The sequence below is a fragment of the Tauraco erythrolophus genome, chromosome 2 (assembly GCF_009769465.1).
Source record: "Tauraco erythrolophus isolate bTauEry1 chromosome 2, bTauEry1.pri, whole genome shotgun sequence".
NCBI lineage: Eukaryota > Metazoa > Chordata > Aves > Musophagiformes > Musophagidae > Tauraco > Tauraco erythrolophus.
Window position 1 is genome coordinate 65120675 of NC_141466.1, and position 18424 is coordinate 65139098.

General features: G+C 44.9%; 1 protein-coding gene across 1 annotated transcript in view; it reads left to right on the forward strand.

Moving 5' to 3' along the window:
• The window catches only part of LOC104373370 (protein eva-1 homolog C), a 231947-nt gene that overhangs the window by 94323 nt on the left and 119200 nt on the right, over positions 1-18424 (forward strand). The window contains exon 4 of the mRNA XM_086623636.1: positions 4194-4346. Coding sequence (XP_086479762.1) covers positions 4194-4346 — 153 coding nt within the window. The remainder of the gene's footprint in view (positions 1-4193; positions 4347-18424) is intronic.

The following is an 18424-nucleotide window of genomic DNA, read 5'->3' on the forward strand; positions in this document are numbered from 1 at the left end:
TTGGGGACTCCAGAGCTGAATGCAGTATTCCAGGTGGGGTCTCACGAGAGCTGAGTAGAGGGGCAGAATCACTTCCCTCGACCTACTGGCCACGCTCCTTTTGATACAGCCCAGGATACGGTTGGCTTTCTGGGCTGCCAGCACACATTGCCGGCTCATGTTGAGCTTCTCATCCACCAGCACTCCCAAGTCCTTTTCCTCAGGGCTGCTCTCAATCCATTCTCCACCCAGCCTGTACTTGTGCATGGGATTGCCCCGACCCACCTGCAGGACCTTGCACTTGGCCTTGTTGAACTTCATTACGTTCTCCCAGGCCCACCTCTCCAGCCTGTCAAGGTCCCTCTGGATGGCATCCCTTCCCTCCAGCTTCTCCACAACACCACACAACTTGGTGTCATCTGCAAACTTGCTGAGGGTGCACTCAATCCCACTGTCCATGTCTCCAACAAAGATGTTAAATAGCAGTGGCCCCAGTACTGACCCCTGAGGAACACCACTCGTCACTGGCCTCCACTTGGACATTGAACCCTTGACCCCAACTTTTTAAATGTGACCATCCATCCAATCCCTTATCCACCGAATGGTCCATCCATCAAAACCATGTCTTTCCAGTTTAGAGACAAGGATGTGGTGTGGGACAGTATCAAATGCTTTGGATAAGTCCAGGTAGACGATGTCAGTTGCTCTTCCCCTATCCATCAATGCTGTAGCCTCATCATAGAAGGTCACCAAATTAGTCTGGCAGAATTTGCCCTTAGTGAAGCCATGTTGGCTGTCACCAGTTATCTCCTTGTTTTCTATGTGCCTTAGCATAGTTTCCAGGAGGATCTGCTCCATGATCTTGCCAGGTACAGAGGTGAGACTGACTGGCCTGTAGTTCCCTGGGTCTTCTTTTTTCCCCTTTTTAAAGATGGGGGCTATGTTTCCCCTTTTCCAGTCATTGGGAACTTCACCAGACTGCCACGACTTCTGAAATATGATGGATAGTGGCTTAGCAACTTCATCTGCCAGTTCTCTCAGGACCCGTGGGTGCACCTCATCAGGTCCCATGGACTTGTCCACCTTCAGGTTCTTTAGATGGTCTCGAACCTGATCTTCTCCTACAGTGGGCGGTTCTTCATTCTCCCAGTCCCTGCCTTTGCCTTCTGTGACTTGGGCTGTGCAGCTGGAGCTCTTGCCAGTGAAGACTGAGGCAAAGAAGTCATTGAGAACCTCAGCCTTCTCCATATCCCGGGTAGCCAGGTCCCCTGTTTCCTTCTGGAGAGGGCCTACATTTTCCCTAGATCTCTTTTTATCACTGACATATCTATAGAAGTTTTTCTTGTTGCCCTTGATGTCCCTGGCCAGATTTAACTCTATTAGGGCTTTAGCTTTCCTAACCTGATCCCTGGTTGCTCGGACAATTGCTCTGTATTCTTCCCAGGCTACCTGTCCTTGCTTCCACCCTCTATAGGGCTTCTTTTTGTGTCCGAGTTGGTCCAGGAGCTCCTTGTTCATCCATGCAGGCCTCCTGGTTTTCCTACCTGAGTTTCTCTTTGTTGGGATGCATCGCTCCTGAGCTTGGAGGAGGTGATCCTTGAGTATTAACCAGCTTTCTTGGGCCCCTCTTCCCTCCACGGCTTCATCCCATTGTACTCTACCAAGGAGATCCCTGAAGAGGCTGAAGTCTGCTCTCCTGAAATCCAAGGTAGTGAGTTTACTGTGCACCCTCCTTGCTTCCCTAAGAATCTTGAATTCCACGATTTCATGATCACCGCAGCCAAGGCTGTCCTTGAGCGACGCGTTCCCCACCAACCCTTCTTTGTTGGTGAGAACAAGGTCCAGCAAAGCACCTCTCCTCATTGGTTCCTCTACCACTTGGAGAAGGAAGTTATCCATGCATTCCAGGAACCTTCTGGATTGCCTATGCCCTGCTGTGTTGTCCTTCCAACAGATATCAGGATGGTTGAAATCCCCCATGAGGACCAGGGCTTGTGAACGTGAGACAGCTCCTATCTGTCTGTAGAGGGCCTCATCCACCCAGTCCTCCTGGTCAGGTGGTCTGTAGCAGACCCCCCACTACTGTGTCTCCTGTCCCTTCTCTCCCTTTAATCCTAATCCATAAGCTTTCAGTTGGGACTTCATCCGTCCCCAGATGCAGCTCTATATACTCCAGCTGGTCCTTGACGTAGAGGGCAACCCCTCCTCCTCTTCTCCCCTGCCTATCCTTCCTAAAGAGCCTGTACCCTTCTATTCTGACACTCCAGTCATAGGATTCATCTCCCCACGTCTCTGTGATGCCAATAAGATCATATCCCAACAGGCGCGCACACACTTCTAACTCCTCTTGCTTATTCCCCTTGCTGCACGCATTAGTGTAGAGGCATTTAAGTTGGGCCTCAGATGAATCTGACTTCCTGGCTGGAGCGGCTGGAATTCCTTTCTGCTGTTCTTCAGTTACTTCCAGCATATCTTTATCGTTCTTGATATTGCCCCCCTCCCCCTTCGAATCTAGTTTAAAGCCCTGTGAATGAGCCCTGCTAGCTGTCGTGCAAAGACCCTCGTTCCCCTCTGAGAAAGGCAAATCATCATGTGCCTGTTTTGGTACATGTTTTCTCTGCGCAGATTCTTCTGAAAACACCCTAATCTAGTGTAGAAATTAGCCCTGATTTGAGCAGGGATTAAACCAGATGACCTTCTGAGGAGTCTTCCAAACTAAATTCTTCTATGATTCAACTTTGGTGGAAAATTCATCTCCAGCTCCAATCAGGAAAAATGATTCTCGAATCTATACTTACAGTACAGTCAAAAATGTTACATTAAGTACTAGCTGCCACGGTGTAAAGACTTAAGTATTAAACTACAAAGTAATTACTAGCTAGTGTTCTCAGTTAGTGAGTAGTTTGATACATAGGGAGTTTGCGGAAGTTCTCAGATATATATAGATATATAGGTATAGGCGGTGTTGAATATAGAGAACCAGTGTCAGGGAGAGATGAAAGTCTGTGCTAGTAAATGATACAGGAGCAGCCCTGGGCACTGGCTGATGATTATCCACGCCGTTTTGTTGTTAGTGTGCTCTGTGCACAATTTTGACCTGGTACCACTAGGAACATTTCAGATAAAATGACTGATCATGCTTGGGAGATTACCATGGGTCAGGGACCCTTCCCATTAAGCAATTTGGATGCTGCTATGGCTACATTTCTAACAGTAAATAATGTAATCAAGTGGAAAGTCACTCTACGGAGGCTGGGGAGGTTGAGGTTGTATTCCTGGCTGTACCTTCGGTTGGCTGACGTGACCATAGACATGCTACTTCAGTTTTCTTAGTCTCTTTCTTTCACGCTTGTAGATGTCTAGCTGTAAAGATTCAACTCTTCAAAATAGTGTTTGTCTTCTGTGGTGCGTTGGCTGACATACATGGGGAGGGCCTGTTCTAGGTTGGGACCTCTAGGGGTTCCCATAATACAAATAATAATAGTAAAGAGAAGGGAACGTCCTGTGATTTCTTATGAAATAATTGCCCAGTCTATTTGACAGATGTAAACTGAGTGACTGTTCTAGTGCACCAGCCTTACAAAAGCAAGAGTGTATTTTACATTCTTGGACTGACCATTTCAAGAAAGATTCGGAGAGCTGCTTTGCATCTCTGTGTTTGCAACAGGCAAGAGCAGCTTCCATCATTGACAAATTTAGTATAACTCCTATTGAATCTGTCAAGGGAGAGCTGCTGTGAAAAAAAAGCTATTGAGCATAATTATGTTTATATTTGAGCTGCTGTGATGTAAAATAAATGCTTGGCACATGAAGGGCTGATCTGTGGATGAGAAGGATGCCTAAAGATGAGCTTTTACCTTTCCCTGCCACAGGCTTCTAATATGACCATGTGGAAATCACTCAATTCCCATGCCTCACTTATTTGTCTGCAAAATGAAATTACTGGCTATTTACCAGAACTGACTTGTGCTAGGTTAAAATATGTTCATTATAGTGCCAGAGAGAGAATGCATAATGCAAATGACCAGTGCTACTCTATCAAACGCAGTTGTAAGGCTGGGATTTTGCTGGCAGCTGATGTGCAGCTCTGGGAGTGTGCCCAGAATCGCTGCTGCCTCGGCCAAGCTCACACCATGGGGCGGTGAGAGGGCTCCTTTCATGCTGAGTGCTCACCTCTGGATCAGCTGAATAATTAAGTATTTGTTTCCTTCCAGATGAGTACAAGAGTAAAGTAGCCTGTGAAGATGACAAGCTGAGGCTAAGCTGTAAGAAGAGCATGGTGATAGCCATTTACTCTGCTATCTTTGGAAGGACACAAGGAGGCAACCTGGAGTGCCCATACCAAACCCTAGGAATGCCCATGATTGGTAAGCAGGGGAATGGCCTGACAGCACACTGATCTAGGCAGGGTGATGTCATCTACTGTCATCATGGTAAGGCACAGATCCTGGTTAGGAAAAGCAGGATTGGCACATGCAACCTCCCATGGTGATGCTTCTGATGTGTAGTACCTTGTTAACCAGTGGTGAGCTTCATCGTGAGCACCAAACTGAGGCTCAGCTAGATGCCCTAGCCACGTTACCAAGCAGTAGATTTTTAGCAGATTCTTCAGATTATATGCTTGAGTTTCTTGTTCAACTTTCTGTCCTCCTGGTGGTTCACTTTCTATACTATGGCGAAGCATATTATTGATGGATGTCATGGACCATCTGTGGCCAAGTCAAGCCTTGACATTGCATTTAAACTTTTACTAAACTTAAAGCAAGGGGTGAAAATTCAAAAGCCAAGTTGTTAAGTTGCATCATGTTACGATTGACTTACGGTACCCTCAAGTAGCTTCTTTACTCTCAGGCTGTCATAGTTTCTTACATTCCTGTGTTAAAGATCAATGAGTTTAAAAACCTTCACTAGAACCGTCTGTCCTTGAGCCAATGTGAAATGAGTTTGAGTATTTTAGGCCGTGGCAGAGAGAGCATATGTCTGCAGTGCTAAATCCTGTGGTCAGCATTGCTCATCATCCTTCTCTGCAGAGATGAGACGGAATTAACTGGTTTCTCAAAAAGATTGCCTCTGGAAGGAGAAAAGCTTCAGAGGGGGCTGTGAAGGGAGGCTTGAGCCTCTCTTATTGCCCGTGCTGGTATCTGTTCAGCTGTATCTGGGGATCTTTGGCTTCACAGCTGCTGATCCAGTGCCCTTAAGGAGTTAATTGCTATTCAAATGGAAGCATGTGAAGTGACTGCTTAGAAATATGATATGCAGATGATGGATGTCAGTAGGAAACCACAGGTGGAACCAGGCCAGTCAGGTTATTTGTACAGCGTGATGAGTGCCTTGGTTGTGTAGCTGTGAAAATTTGAGCACTTGCTGATTAGTGGTTTGAGCTGATTAGTTCAGGGTGTCCTACCCAGTCCCGTGTTTCAGATGCATGGCAGGAGGAGTCATGGTCCTTTACCAAGTCACCTGCCATATCTCGAGGTGACGTGTCCCTGAATGCGCTCCTGTTATCCCTCAGTTGCCAGGACGCAGAAGTGGAAACTAATATGTATAACAGGTTAGCCTAGAACTCTTTCATGTGGTGTTTGGGATGGGCTGATGGGTTCATGTGGTGGTTTGGCTGCTGGGTGATAACTTGCAGAATCGGCAAAACTTGGTGGGTTTCTAGTGTACACCTGAGTGGCCGCTCCTTTGTCCTTGCTGAGAGAGCAGAAACAGGCACGTACCAGTGACCGGGTACCAGCTGCGGGACCTGCCCTTGAATGTCAGTGTGAAGCAAAACTCTATGTGAAGCCACAAAGGGTAAAGTTTTCTTCTTTGCCAAGATACCAAGTCCTGAAACTTGTACTGGCTGAGAGCAGAGTGTGTGGGACTAGAAAATGGGATGGGAGGCAGGGGAGCTGGGAGAGCAAAGCTGTAGCTAAGTGAGTAAGTGGTAAGGTGTGACAGCACGTGCCATACTGTCTATAGTGCTTGGCTGCCCTGCTGTTTTCAAATTGGCCTTGTAACCTCTACTAATTGGGATGTTTGCCCAAGGAAATAAGACATCAGATCCTAGAGTTTAGCGTGCAGTCTGCTTCTGGGACAAGGCAGGGCCTTCCTCCAGTGTCAGCACTTAAACTAGTTACAAGAGCAGGCTCAGTACGAGACAATGTAATGACAAGCTAGTGGTGGGAATGTCGAGGTAACTTTACGCTGAAACCCAGTGCAAGGTTTTAAGCTGTAGACTGATGCTAAAAATGACCGCGTTGTTGTACAGGAGCAAGAATATGCAAGTTTGGAGTGGCTGGGGTCTCAAGTATCTGCCCCATCAAGATGTCCCATCCCTGGAAGTGTTCAAGATCAGGCTGGATGAGGCTTTGAGCAACTTGATGTAGTGGAATGTGTCCCTGCCCATGGGAGGGAAGTTGGAACTAGATGATCTATTCAATCAATCTAGAATCAAACCATTCTATGATTCTATCTGTTAAGTCAGCCTGGTGCTGCTGGGATGCTGGGGGATAGGTATGTCCTGCCTGCATAAGAGTAAAGGAGAGTGGCAAGTGTCTCTGGGACAGTGGATGGCTGCGTGTCCTGCAGGGCTGGGGATGAGAGATGAGGAACTCACCATGGAGCAATGCGTTCCCCAGGTTTTACCAGGCATTTGGACACTGTATGTAGAGTGAAAGACAGACAGCACAGCTGTTGATTTTGATGTTCCCCTGCATGCTGAAATCCTCAGAGTGGAAGGTGCGTGTATGTGAGCTTAACTAAAAACAAATATGAGTAAGTGTTCTTTCAACTCATCATGCTCCATTTTTCAAAGCCCAGCTATATATGAGAGTGTTTGTCCAGGTCTGCTATCATATTCAGCAATACCTTGCTCATCCACTCAGCATGACGCTGCCACTGCTATGGGTGGTCTCTGCTTATCGAGAGCTTGCCCTGCCTTCCCCTCATCTGTTTTGTGTGAGATGACCCAGTGGGACAGAGCTCTGGTGATGCAGGACAGGGGAGGTGAGCTGTGGCTGTGGTTATCACTCCTCTCACGGCCCCGCTGGAGAAACTGGTGTAGGATCCACCAGCAACCCAAACCAGTCAAAAGCACGTTCACACCGTGTTTTCCTGTGGCACGCTGCAAGAAGTAGTAGTCCTGCATACGTCTGCAGCACCGGAGTGAGGGGGTTGTGCTCCCAGCTGCCACTAGCAATCATGGGAGTGGCAGAGTCCCCCAACCTGCTCCAGAAACCGCACTTCTGCCATGGGCCTGCCTAGCCCGGCAGGCAACTCTGTTCCTTCAGGAGCAGGTGAAAACATCACAGCTTATAAATCAAAGCTTTCTCTAGCTAGAGAACGTTTCCCGGCACGTTCCCACAGCCCTGCGATATGGGGAGGGCTGCTCCGTGACAGCCTTTGATCCCAGACATTCGCAACCTGCTGATCTTACAAACATCATTGTATCATAGAATCATAGAATGGGTTGGGTTGGAAGGGACCTTCAAGATCATCTAGTTCCAACCCCCTTGCCATGGCAGGGACACCTTCCACTAGATCAGGTTGTTCAAAACCTCATCCAACCTGGCCTTGAACACTTCCTCAGACTTCACAGCAGCATCCAGTTCCTGTAAAGCAGAACCCAGCAATGTTCTGCACATGGAAGATTTATTCTCTTTGAATTTCATGGGACTGATGATTTGTGTCAAGTCTCAGCCTTGGCAAAGGGTTTTTTCCCAGGAAGTAGGTCCTGGAGAAGTTTGCAGTGATCATTTTTGTCCAGACAGCATGAGTTACTTAATGAGTAAAGAATTCGTACTTGCCCCAAAGGTGGGGAAGGGTATCTTTTCTTCCTCTTCTAATGAAAAACATTTCAGAAAATTTAGTTCCATTTTTTCTGAGAACAATATGCATGTTTGGTTTGAATTTAGAAATCTACAGCTTCTATAGATGAGGCTTTTAAAGAACTGAGGTCTCAGATGGGGAGGAGAGGTGGCCTAATAGAGCATTGTATGTATTTCTGGCTGCCATAAGGTAAGAGAACGAATAATTTAATTTGTGTCATTACTGCCTTGAAAAACAAGACCTTGTACTCCTGCAGGAGTGTTGAGGAGATAAAGTCCACTAACAGAGAGTTTCTTGGATTCTGCAGAGACGTGAGCTATGTTAGGTGCTCAGGTGGAGGGATCTGAGGTATCGTGATGGTGCAGCCATTTGACACTGGCATAATCCAGCTGTCGTCGTGCCGCTTTTGAGTGATGTAAGATCCCCAAGTCAGACTTCACGCACCATTCCATGCCAGGTGCATCCTTTCCCTCTGTCTGATGTCTATACGAATGTGCTTAGCATCTGTGAAGGGAAAGTTATTGCGAAGGACTCCATCCTATCCCTGTCATGTTAAAGAGAAAATCTGCCAAGGTCTTCTTTTAACTGGGAACATGCTGGAACTTGTGTCTCTGATCGTAATGGGAAACTCCTGCAAACAGCTGGACCCCTCCTTGAATGCCTTGGGAACTCTGAAAAGCTCCTAAAGGAATTTGACCTTATTTGTAACTCTCTTAATAAAGCCTCCACTTTGCTGCCGGCATGTGCAGAGACAATACACAGAGCGTAGGGAGGTCTCTGGGGAAAGGGTTATTTGCAAGCAACAAACCATTAATATCTTTCAGCCCAGTGAGCCCTTTGCCCCTTTATCGTGCTGTTTACAGCTGTCTCTGCCTGCATCTCTGAGCAACTCGTTTATACCCAGAGAAGCCGATTTTAAAAGAATGGCCATTTCCTACTCGTATCTGAGTGCAAGGTAACGATCTAATTAGGAGACTGAGAAGGAAGAATTTGGATGTAAAGCAATTACCCTTTTTATCTTTTAGTGGAGCGATATTCTTGATCATATTCAGTGCACCTGACGTATTCACATAGATATTTTTATGGGAGTTACCCCCTGAACCAGAGGGAATGAGATGGACGTGTTCAGCTGACCTCTAGCATCAGGATCCAGGTCTCCCTCCCAAGGACCCTGTTTCTCTCCATCACATATACAAAGAGCCCACAGCAATTTCCCTCCTCATCTGGCTAGGAGGAATCCGGGCTTCGTTTCAGAGTTGGCACAAGATCGTGGGAACTCTGGCTCCCAAAGCCCAACTTCAGGTCATGGTGTGTGCATTAAGATGAGTGGTCTGCCGAGAAGTGAAATGTCCTTGTCACCTAACATACTAGTTCTTTCTCGTGCCTCTACAGAGGGAAAATAGATGTGTTTACAAAGCCCTGAGGAAACTCAGATGGTCAGTGGTGCTGATAACGAAAGAGCAGAGGAATGAGTTCAGCAAAGGAGCCCGTGCTTTAGGTGCTCCTTCTCTGGCATTTTTCATTTTAATGCAGTGACAGAAGGTGATCCAACCCAGTTTGTTTTGATTTCCTCCTCTTAATGCAGATGTATATATGACTTGAACCAGAGCCTTCCCAATCCCTCATATAAATATTTATTGCACCATATAAATAATGGACCCTTCTAGTTTGCTCATCTGTGATCAGATCTAGCACATGAATAAGTGTGAAATACATGCCATAAAAAAACCCCTAATTTTGTTCTGTGGTACATGTTTCTGTTCCTGCCAACGCAAGAGCTGGTTTTAAGAGACTACTGCCCCTCCAGCTGTGCCTTTCTGGCTCTCTTCTGCTTCACTCTCTGTGACCATTTTCCATCCTGTGTTTCCATCAGTACAGGTTTGTGGCTCTGCTCTAATCTTGGTCTTAAGTGAAATGCTTAAAAAATAAAAGGCGTCCCAACTGTGGAGCTGGAGTGATGAGGGGTGGTAACTTCTGGCACTGATGGGGGAGACAGTGGGGGACCGGGGTGACAGAAGGAGGTAGGGTATCCACTGAAAACTGTTCTGATCAGATAACGCCATGTAGCACAGCCATCCTTCAGCAGATCCAAGTGCTTGTGGCTGAAACACTCTCGTGCTGCGTCCTGGTTTCAGCATAGGGGAGATGACAGCCTTTAAAATGGCTGTGAGGCTGGGTTTGTGGGATGAGCTGCAGACGTGGGAGGGAGCCAGACCCCATCTTTCTTCCCTTATGTGCACACCAGGCCTGTAGGTGTGACTCTCCGTACGTTTGATTTACATTCAGTGCAGAAACTACTTTATTATGTGTATAGCTCATGATTAAGAACATGTTTTTAGAGGCCAATCTGTTTGTATGTAATAAAACCCACAAGTATCCAAGTTTGAAGGCTAAATAAATATCAGTTGCTGTTTAATTCACATATAATACCTTATTAAATTTAAATTGAAATGAAATTCCCATTTAAAAGGCTAAGTTAAAGTGGGACAAAGCCTGCTTTCAGAAAGTTGTTTTTCAACTTTAGATACTTTGCGTGTTTCACTTTTTGTCTCAAAACACCAGGAGGTAATTAAAATCACTTTACAGCTGTTTCTAGAAAACTCAAGCTATTGTTAGATTCCATGGAGTCATAAAAAATAATTTATATGGAGTTGTTTTTATATGCACACAATTGCTATTTAAAAAAAAAAAAAAAGAAAAAAATCCATTTAAATTTGCTTCTGGGCAAGATCTTTCTCAAAGCTAAGGTCCAACTTGGTTTTAAAAAAGTTGCTTACAGTGGAGTATGACCCCCTGCAGTGGTTGTAAATAAAAATTCTGAAAGTAGTAATTTAAATAGCACTAGCAGGCTCTGTGATGATACCAGTGTGATATTGGAGGAAGCAAAGTGGGTTTTTGTAACACCTTCGGTAGTATCAACTTCTTTAGTAGTTGATCTTCTAAAAGATGCCTGTTGCCCAACTATTAGTTAAAAGCAAATCCAGAATATAATCCTAATAATAAAAGGGCAGAATTTAAGAGATTTAAATCTATAGCATCTCAACTTATTTTCGCGGAGTTACTCTGAATGAAAACCAGCGTAACTTGTTCAGAACTGATAAAGTTCTTCTTAAAATAATTCAGATGTCACTCAAGAATATTACAAAATTACCACGATGGTGAATGCTGAGCCTGAGAAACAAAGGTAATGTGAAACTTGTGAGGTTGCAAGCACGCTGTGCTTTATTTTAGGAAACAAGGGCAAGAAGTGACTTGCAGATTGTGTCAGCTGGGTAATCTCTTAAAAACAGTGGGCCAGTCCACAGCTTCTGAAGTTCAAACCTTGCTTCAGCCTAGGTCTAGACACTTGTTGAAGTATACTCATGTTCAGGAAAATACTTTCGTTAGGCTGTAATGAATAGGGAGGACAGATGGACTCAGCGACTTCACAGAGCAGTGGACGCACTGGATACACCATCCTTATCTTCTACTGAGCGAAGCAAAAGCTGTTAGTTGCTTTACTTTTTATCTTGAATGCCTTACAGCCCACAATCAACTCTGCTGCAAATTAAATAATAAAATTTTACTGTCATTGCCAGACCAAAACTGCTTTGTTCTCTGAGGCTTCTTGAAGTCAAGTTTGAAGTTGTCCTTGGATTCTCACTTTAGACCCCAAACCTCCAAAATTTGCTCAACTTTGCACACTCTGAGTCAGTCTCTGTAAAACTGGAGAGTCATATGTTTTATATGAGTTCTGGTTCCAGATACCAAGGTGATAAAATGATTTGAGTTCATGTTAATAAACCAAGTATTTCTGAATGTAACTATAGCGTTTGTAATTAAACGTGCAATCGATCCTTTAATTGCAGTCTCTAGATGTGATTAGCTCCTTTTAAGATCGTTTTCTCTTTTTGGCCTATTGCTGAAGTTTCCAAAGTTTTATGAAGTGTGTGGTGAGTAATTTTCCTCTCCCTTTCATTAAAATGTACTTTTTAATGTAAAGCTGGCCTTCTCTGCACATCCTTCTAGTGTTTGGAGGTAGATTTCCTTTTTAGCCAGGTGTTTTCAGGGACATTGTGCAAGCCACAGATGCTAAATCCAGCTGCACCAATGCAAAGTTGCCTGCTGCCATTTGCAATAATGATGATGGCAATTTATATCAGAAACCCCAGCTCAACATGATACCACAGCACCTGGCACTGCCCAAACAAAAACCAAATACAAAGTCCCTCAAACATAAAAGCCCACAGAAAAAGAAACAGCATGCTGGGACTGATGCTATTGTGGGGGAAGTAAACTCTTCTTGGCCTCAATGTTGACCGTGAGATGTTGGAGCATCTTTCTGACTCTATTCTGCACAGCATCGGGTAATACTTGCACTGCAGCTGGTGAGCAGGGACCTGGGAAACCAGAGCCAATGTGCAGACTAAAGCCCCAGTGATATTTCTCCACCAGTCCTGACTGCAAATCTTTTTCCACAGTCCAGTGGCTTATCAAGCAAAAATTCTACCGAGCTCACGCTTACAGCTCAGAAGTGCTTTTTAACAATCTCTTCTAATTAATTTCTTTTATTTCCCTACTTGAAGTGGGTTTTCTTGTGCTTGGAACAGATTGACTGTGCAGGTTTTCTGAAGCCCGTTCTGTTCTGGCTTCCAGACCAGTAGCCTTTTAATTGTTTTGAGACTCTGCTTTCCTCTTCACACATCTGCTTCTGCACCTTTTCTCATTTAAGGGTAGTCTCTCTTTTTATTGGTTGATCTTCACATTGATTGGTCTTAGAGGCTAACTATCTGTAGTTTGGTTTTCTCCTTCTTGTCTTCCACACTCCCTGTGGTTCTAAACCCAACTCACTTTCATGTCCTCTGTAGCAGCTTGTGTGCCTTGGCAAGGAAGAGAAATCCAGTGTATTTCTGTTGCCCCCATCTGAAACCGTTTGACAGCACTATGCTGATAAAGGAATTGCCTTCCCACGGTGCTTATTGTAGAGAGAAAGTAAACAAAGCCCATCTTTATTAACTGTCTTCTGCACTAGCTTTTAAAGAGAACATCAAACTTAATGGGCACAGACTAAGCTGAAAATGCCTGGGGTTCTACATACTGCAGGTGGTGCAGACTGGCTCATCAATACTCTATGGATACCCTTTGCAGGCTGCTAGGATGGCTAATTTTGTCTAATTTACCAGCTGAAGCAGAGGCTCAGACACCTCCAGCAGCTATTGCTTTATGAAGGAGCAGAACTTTGCATTGACCGCAGCTAATGGAGCATCTTTAAAGTAAATGAGAAACTGTTCAAGAGCAGAAGGGGCACTTCCTTCCCTCCTGCTTATGATAGAGATCCTCTTGTGGAATGAGGCAGTTTCGAGTCACTCCTAGGTAAAAAGTAAAGGAATTCAGGAAGCTGCCTCACTGCAGTTTTGGAGTTACTTTCTTCCTGCTTACATCCTTCTTGCCCTTCCATCAAAGCTGGCTTTCTCTTTTGGCAGATGAGTAGATAACCACAGCACTGATTCAGACATCTGTCAGCTGCCTTTGCAAGAACTACATTTCTCTCCTCTTAGTTAATTGACTCCTGCATCTTCCATCTTTCATTCTGTCCTCCCTGCTTCGTAGCTCTCAGCAAGTAACTTTTCCTGGTTTATTCTTTGGCAAGAAATCATGCTGCATGATTTGGAGAAAAATCCTGTCCTCTGCTTGGGAGGAGTTTCCTCCTAGAGCTGTCACTTGTTTGTAAATGACTTTCCTTAGGGGAATATTTATCTTAGGCTATTCCTTTCACCTGCTCCTCAAAGGATAGCAAGAAAAGCTAGGGTTCTGCTGACTGTTTAATTCGAGATGTAGGTCTGCTCCTGATGCCTCTACATTGAGCCAAATTGTGCTACAGAATTCGCCTCTTGGTCAGGCACCACCAGTCCTATTCCAGCTCCTAATCACTTCACGTGCACTGCTGGAAATAGTATTTTAGGTAGTGATTCTCTTTCAGAAGCCTTTAATTACAGCCAATTATTTGGTCCTTTTGATACTTCAAGGTCTTATACTTTGTTGGTTCAAAAGTAGAATGAGTGCTCCTATTTTTGTGCTAAATTCATGGACTTGGAGAGAGTGCATGCTCTGATGAGTGGATGGAGTTTTCTTCTCAGGCTCTGTTTTTCTTTTTTTCAAGTGCACACATGTGATTCTTATGCTGAATAAGGGCGTACAAGACTAATATGCAAAGAAACTATAGAGATTAGGGACAGAAAAGAGATCAGATGCTCAGATGAAAGAGTAATTATTACAGTGAGCAGTGAGGGAGTGAAAATGTCCTGCTAGCCAACAGTCTTATGATCCTGAGGCCTGTGAAGAAGAGGAAGAATTGGCTTTCTCTTTAGTCTGACAGAACAGACAATACTGAGACATGCTCCGTGCCCTGTTGCCTTTCCAGCCCCACAGGCAGCCTGTGGAAAACTGCTACCTGAGAACCTTACAGCATGCTAACATGTTCAGGTGTATGTACAGGTCCTGCTTGCTCTGGACATTCTGCCTCAACTGTGCAGGAACCTGCCTTTGCAGGCTCAACATGGATGTGGCAGGTGAGTCTGATCAGGAGGTTAATGGATGCACAGATGTTCTTGAGCATCTGGCATATGCTCAACTTCACTGTGGCATCAATCACCCATCTCAAAACTAGGTGTCTTAAATTTGTTTGTGGATCTATCTGTGATGACTGCTGCCATGAAAGAGGCTCCTATCTCCACCAAAGTGTTTACGAGTTACCGTAACGCAGAAATTAAATGGTTCGGAAACAATCTTTCGAACCCAGGTAGGTTTTGCAATCAAAAGCAGCAACGTATGGGTTGGATTTCAGATTTGGATGTGTCACCCTTATTGGAGAAAAACAAGTAACAGTGAGTAACCAAAGTAACGGATGTGATTAATAGACATTGGCTCCGATTTCTTTTTTTCGCCAGGAAGAGGTAATAAAGAAACAGCCATGCTGGGAAACAGCCTCAAACTGACTAAAACCCATTCATTGTGGTGAGCTTGATGATATGGACATTACATCATTGAGGCTGATTCCAGTGTTAAAGCCAATGCTGTCTGCAAGCTGCAGCTGGTAAAATCCTCCAGCATGGCTTTGTTGCCATCCAATTTGGGTTTTTACCCTGTCGGAGGCTGGGCTGATATAGATAGTAGATCGGGGAGTATTATCATACTAAATGCAACCAGTAAGATGAATTACGTACTGAGGGCTTAGATTGAGAGCTGGGAAACGAAACTGGCCATCAGTCTACGTTTGTGGAGCGGCCCTGCAAAAGGGAATTCACCTTGCAGCTGGATCAAGGCTGGCGGGACACGCAACTTCCGGAAAGTGGGGCCAGGAGTAAAGAGGGTAAACCGAGCTGATCCCACTCTGCCCTAAACCCAAACTTTAGTTTAAAATACCCTATTCCAAAAGCACAGCTGATCTCTTTAAACACTTTCACATGTGGAAGTTTCACTGTAGCCAGGATTTGTATTTGCTCTTCAGCAGTGTGCTGAAGCAATCCAAGAGTAGTGAAAGCTGAGGGTAGCTCTGGCCCAACCTGTGTAAGTGGACTCTCTGTCATCTGTGAGGTCTTAAACTGTTTTTTATCGCTCTGCTGTGGGATTTGAGCTTCGTGGGCTTTAAAAGTTGTTGGCAGGGGCCTGGCTCTTCTTAGCAGTGCTTACCTCAGACTTAATGATAAGGTGTTGGCATTTGTGAGTGTCCTTCTCTGTAGCTCTGACACATGGGATCACTTGTTTGTCGCTGATGTCAGGATGGTATTTCATATAACATCTGCAGTTTGCATTTGGCAAGCAAATGAGCAGGAAAAGAAAGATGTTGCCCTGAATGAGCATGCCATCTGGTGCAATAAGGGTGCCGCATCTAGCCTCCCGCTTCTGAAGACCTGGAAAATGTGAATTTGGCCAGCTGAAGGGGACCATAGCCCAACTCCGCTCTACCGCATTGCTAGGATTGGCTTCCCTGCATCTTTTTGAGAGGCTAACTTCAGGATTTATGAATAAGAGAGCCCCTGTTTTCTTGCCTCTCTGAGCTCTGGGAATGGGCACCCGAAGTTGAAGATTTCTGATATGGAATGACCTCCTGAAGAGTTACCAATATACTTGGAGATCTCACTTCAACCCAGCTCCGTAAGGACTTGTTTACATTTGGAGGTTATGTACTTCATAACAGCCAACAGGAGTTAATATTGAGTGTTTTTATACTCCTGGGACATAGGGGTAAAAGAAAATACTATGTTGTCGCTTCTAGAGCTCTGAATGACATGGCGGTGACTGTGATTTATGAGGGTGCTGTAGCCTCATCTATCACTCCGCCATCTCTCAGATGTGTTATTGACACCTTCAGTGCTAGCTAGTGAGGGAATAAAGATGCTTCAATATGACATTTTGGCATCCAACTAAATGACCTCCTTATCACAAATTCTTTGATGTGTATAAAGGAGGTGGTCCCATTTGAAAGTTTTGATTGCTGCTCTTAGAATTTTCAGTTCAATGTGTTATGTGGAGGACAAAGATGTTGACAGATGAAGAAAAACAAGAAGAGAGACCAAGCTAGTTTCAGTATCAGTGTAGTCCTCCCTCAAACTCATGCTGGCTGCTTGCCCTGGCATTTATGGGAATGCACAATGCGTTTGTGCTCAGAAATTGTGTGGAGAGAAAAATGGAAAATTCCCTATTGGGACCAAAAGGAAGTCTTTGAAGTCAATACTTTGTCAAATTTTGTCCATAGAATCCATTTCTTTTTTAGAGCTGGAAGAATATGATTGATTCCAAGAGAATGGCTCAGGCCTTACCATGGGGAAAATGACAATAGTATTTGGATTTACCATGTGGGTGCATGTTGTTGTCAGTAGAAACATAGGATGTTTTTGTTTGGAGGGAACCTTAAAGATCATTTAGTTCCAACACCCCTGACATGGGCAGGGACACTCTCCACTACACTAGATTGCTTAAAGCTTCATCTAACCTGGCCTTGAACACCTCCAGGGATGGGGCATCTACAACTTCTCTGGGCAACCTGTTCCAGTTTTTCACCACCTTCATTGTAAAAAATTTCTTCCTTATATCTAATCTAAAACTACCCCCTTTCAGTTTAAAGCCATTGCCCCTTGTCTTATCACTATATATCCTTGTAAAAAGTCCCTCTCCAGCTTTATTGCAGGCCTCCTTCAGGTACTGGAAGGCTGCAATATGATCACCCCGGAGCCTTCTCTTCTCCAGGCTGAACAGCCCCAACTCTCTCAGCCTGTCTTCATAGCAGAGGTGTTCCAGCCCTCGGATCAACTTCGTGGCCCTCCTCTGGACTTGCTCCAGCAGCTCCATGTCCTTCTTGTGTTGGGGACTCCAGAGCTGAACACAGTATTCCAGGTGGGGTCTCACGAGAGCAGAGTAGAGGGGCAGAATCCCCTCCCTTGACCTGCTGGCCACGCTTCTTTGGATGCAGCCCAGGATACAGTTGGTTTTCTGGTCTGCAAGCACACATTGCTGGCTCACATTGAGCTTCTCATTGACCAGCACTCCCAAGTCCTTTTCCTCAGTGCTGCTCTCAATCCATTCTCCACCCAGCCTATACTTGTGCTTGGGATTGCCCTGACCCACGTGCAGGATCTTGCACTTGGTGTTGTTGAACAGAGTTTAACTGGATCTTGTAGTGTGGGTACCTCAGGTGACTTTCTGCCACTCCTGCATTCCACAGATTTTGATGTTTATTAGGGTTTGGAGATCAGTGGCAACAGTAAAGACTTGCCTAAATTGTGGCTGTTTGCTACAAGACCCAACGAAGTGGAGTACTACAAGAAACCTCCATAAAGCTATGTTGAAGTAAACCTGGCAGCCACTTACAAGCAGTCAGAGATCAATATTGCTTAACATTTTCATTAATAACTGGATATTGGGACAGAGTTTGTAGGTAGTACCAAATTGGACAGTATAGTTGTTACGGGAGGGGGTAGGGACCTCAAGGAATCTCAGTGAACTGGAGAAACCTTTTGAAACCTTGTGAAGTTCAACAAAGGCAAGTGCAAAGTTCTGCACTTGAATAACCCTCTGCAACAGCACAGGCTAAGGACCAGCTGGCCAGAAAGCAGCTCTCCAGAAAAAGGACCAATGAATCTGAGGGGACAAGAAGTTGAACATGAGTCAGCAGTACTGGACTTTATTAGTAAGAATATTGTAAACACATCAAGGAGAGGGTTTATTCACTCTATTTGGCATTCCAATACTCAACTGGAGTACTGGAGTGTCCAGTCTGGGGCTCCCCACGTAAAGAGATACATTGGAAAATTGGAGCAAGTCCAGTGAAGGGCCACCAAGCTGGTGAGGGGACTGGAGCACATAGCATATGGGGAAATGCTGAGGAACTCAGGTTTGTTCAGTCTCGAGAAGAGAAAGCTCAGAGTGAGATCTTATTGCTGTTTTCTGCTACCTAATAGGTGGCTCTACAGAAGATTGTTCTTGGAAATGCACATGAAAAACCCAACCAAACACCAAAAGCAATTAACAGAAGTTGCAGCACTGGAAATTGGATTAGAAACAAGGAAATAATTTTTCACCTGGAGAGTGGTTTAGCCCTGGAACTGGTGCCCAAGGAGTTTGAGGAATATTTATCTGTGGAGATTTTCAAAACTTG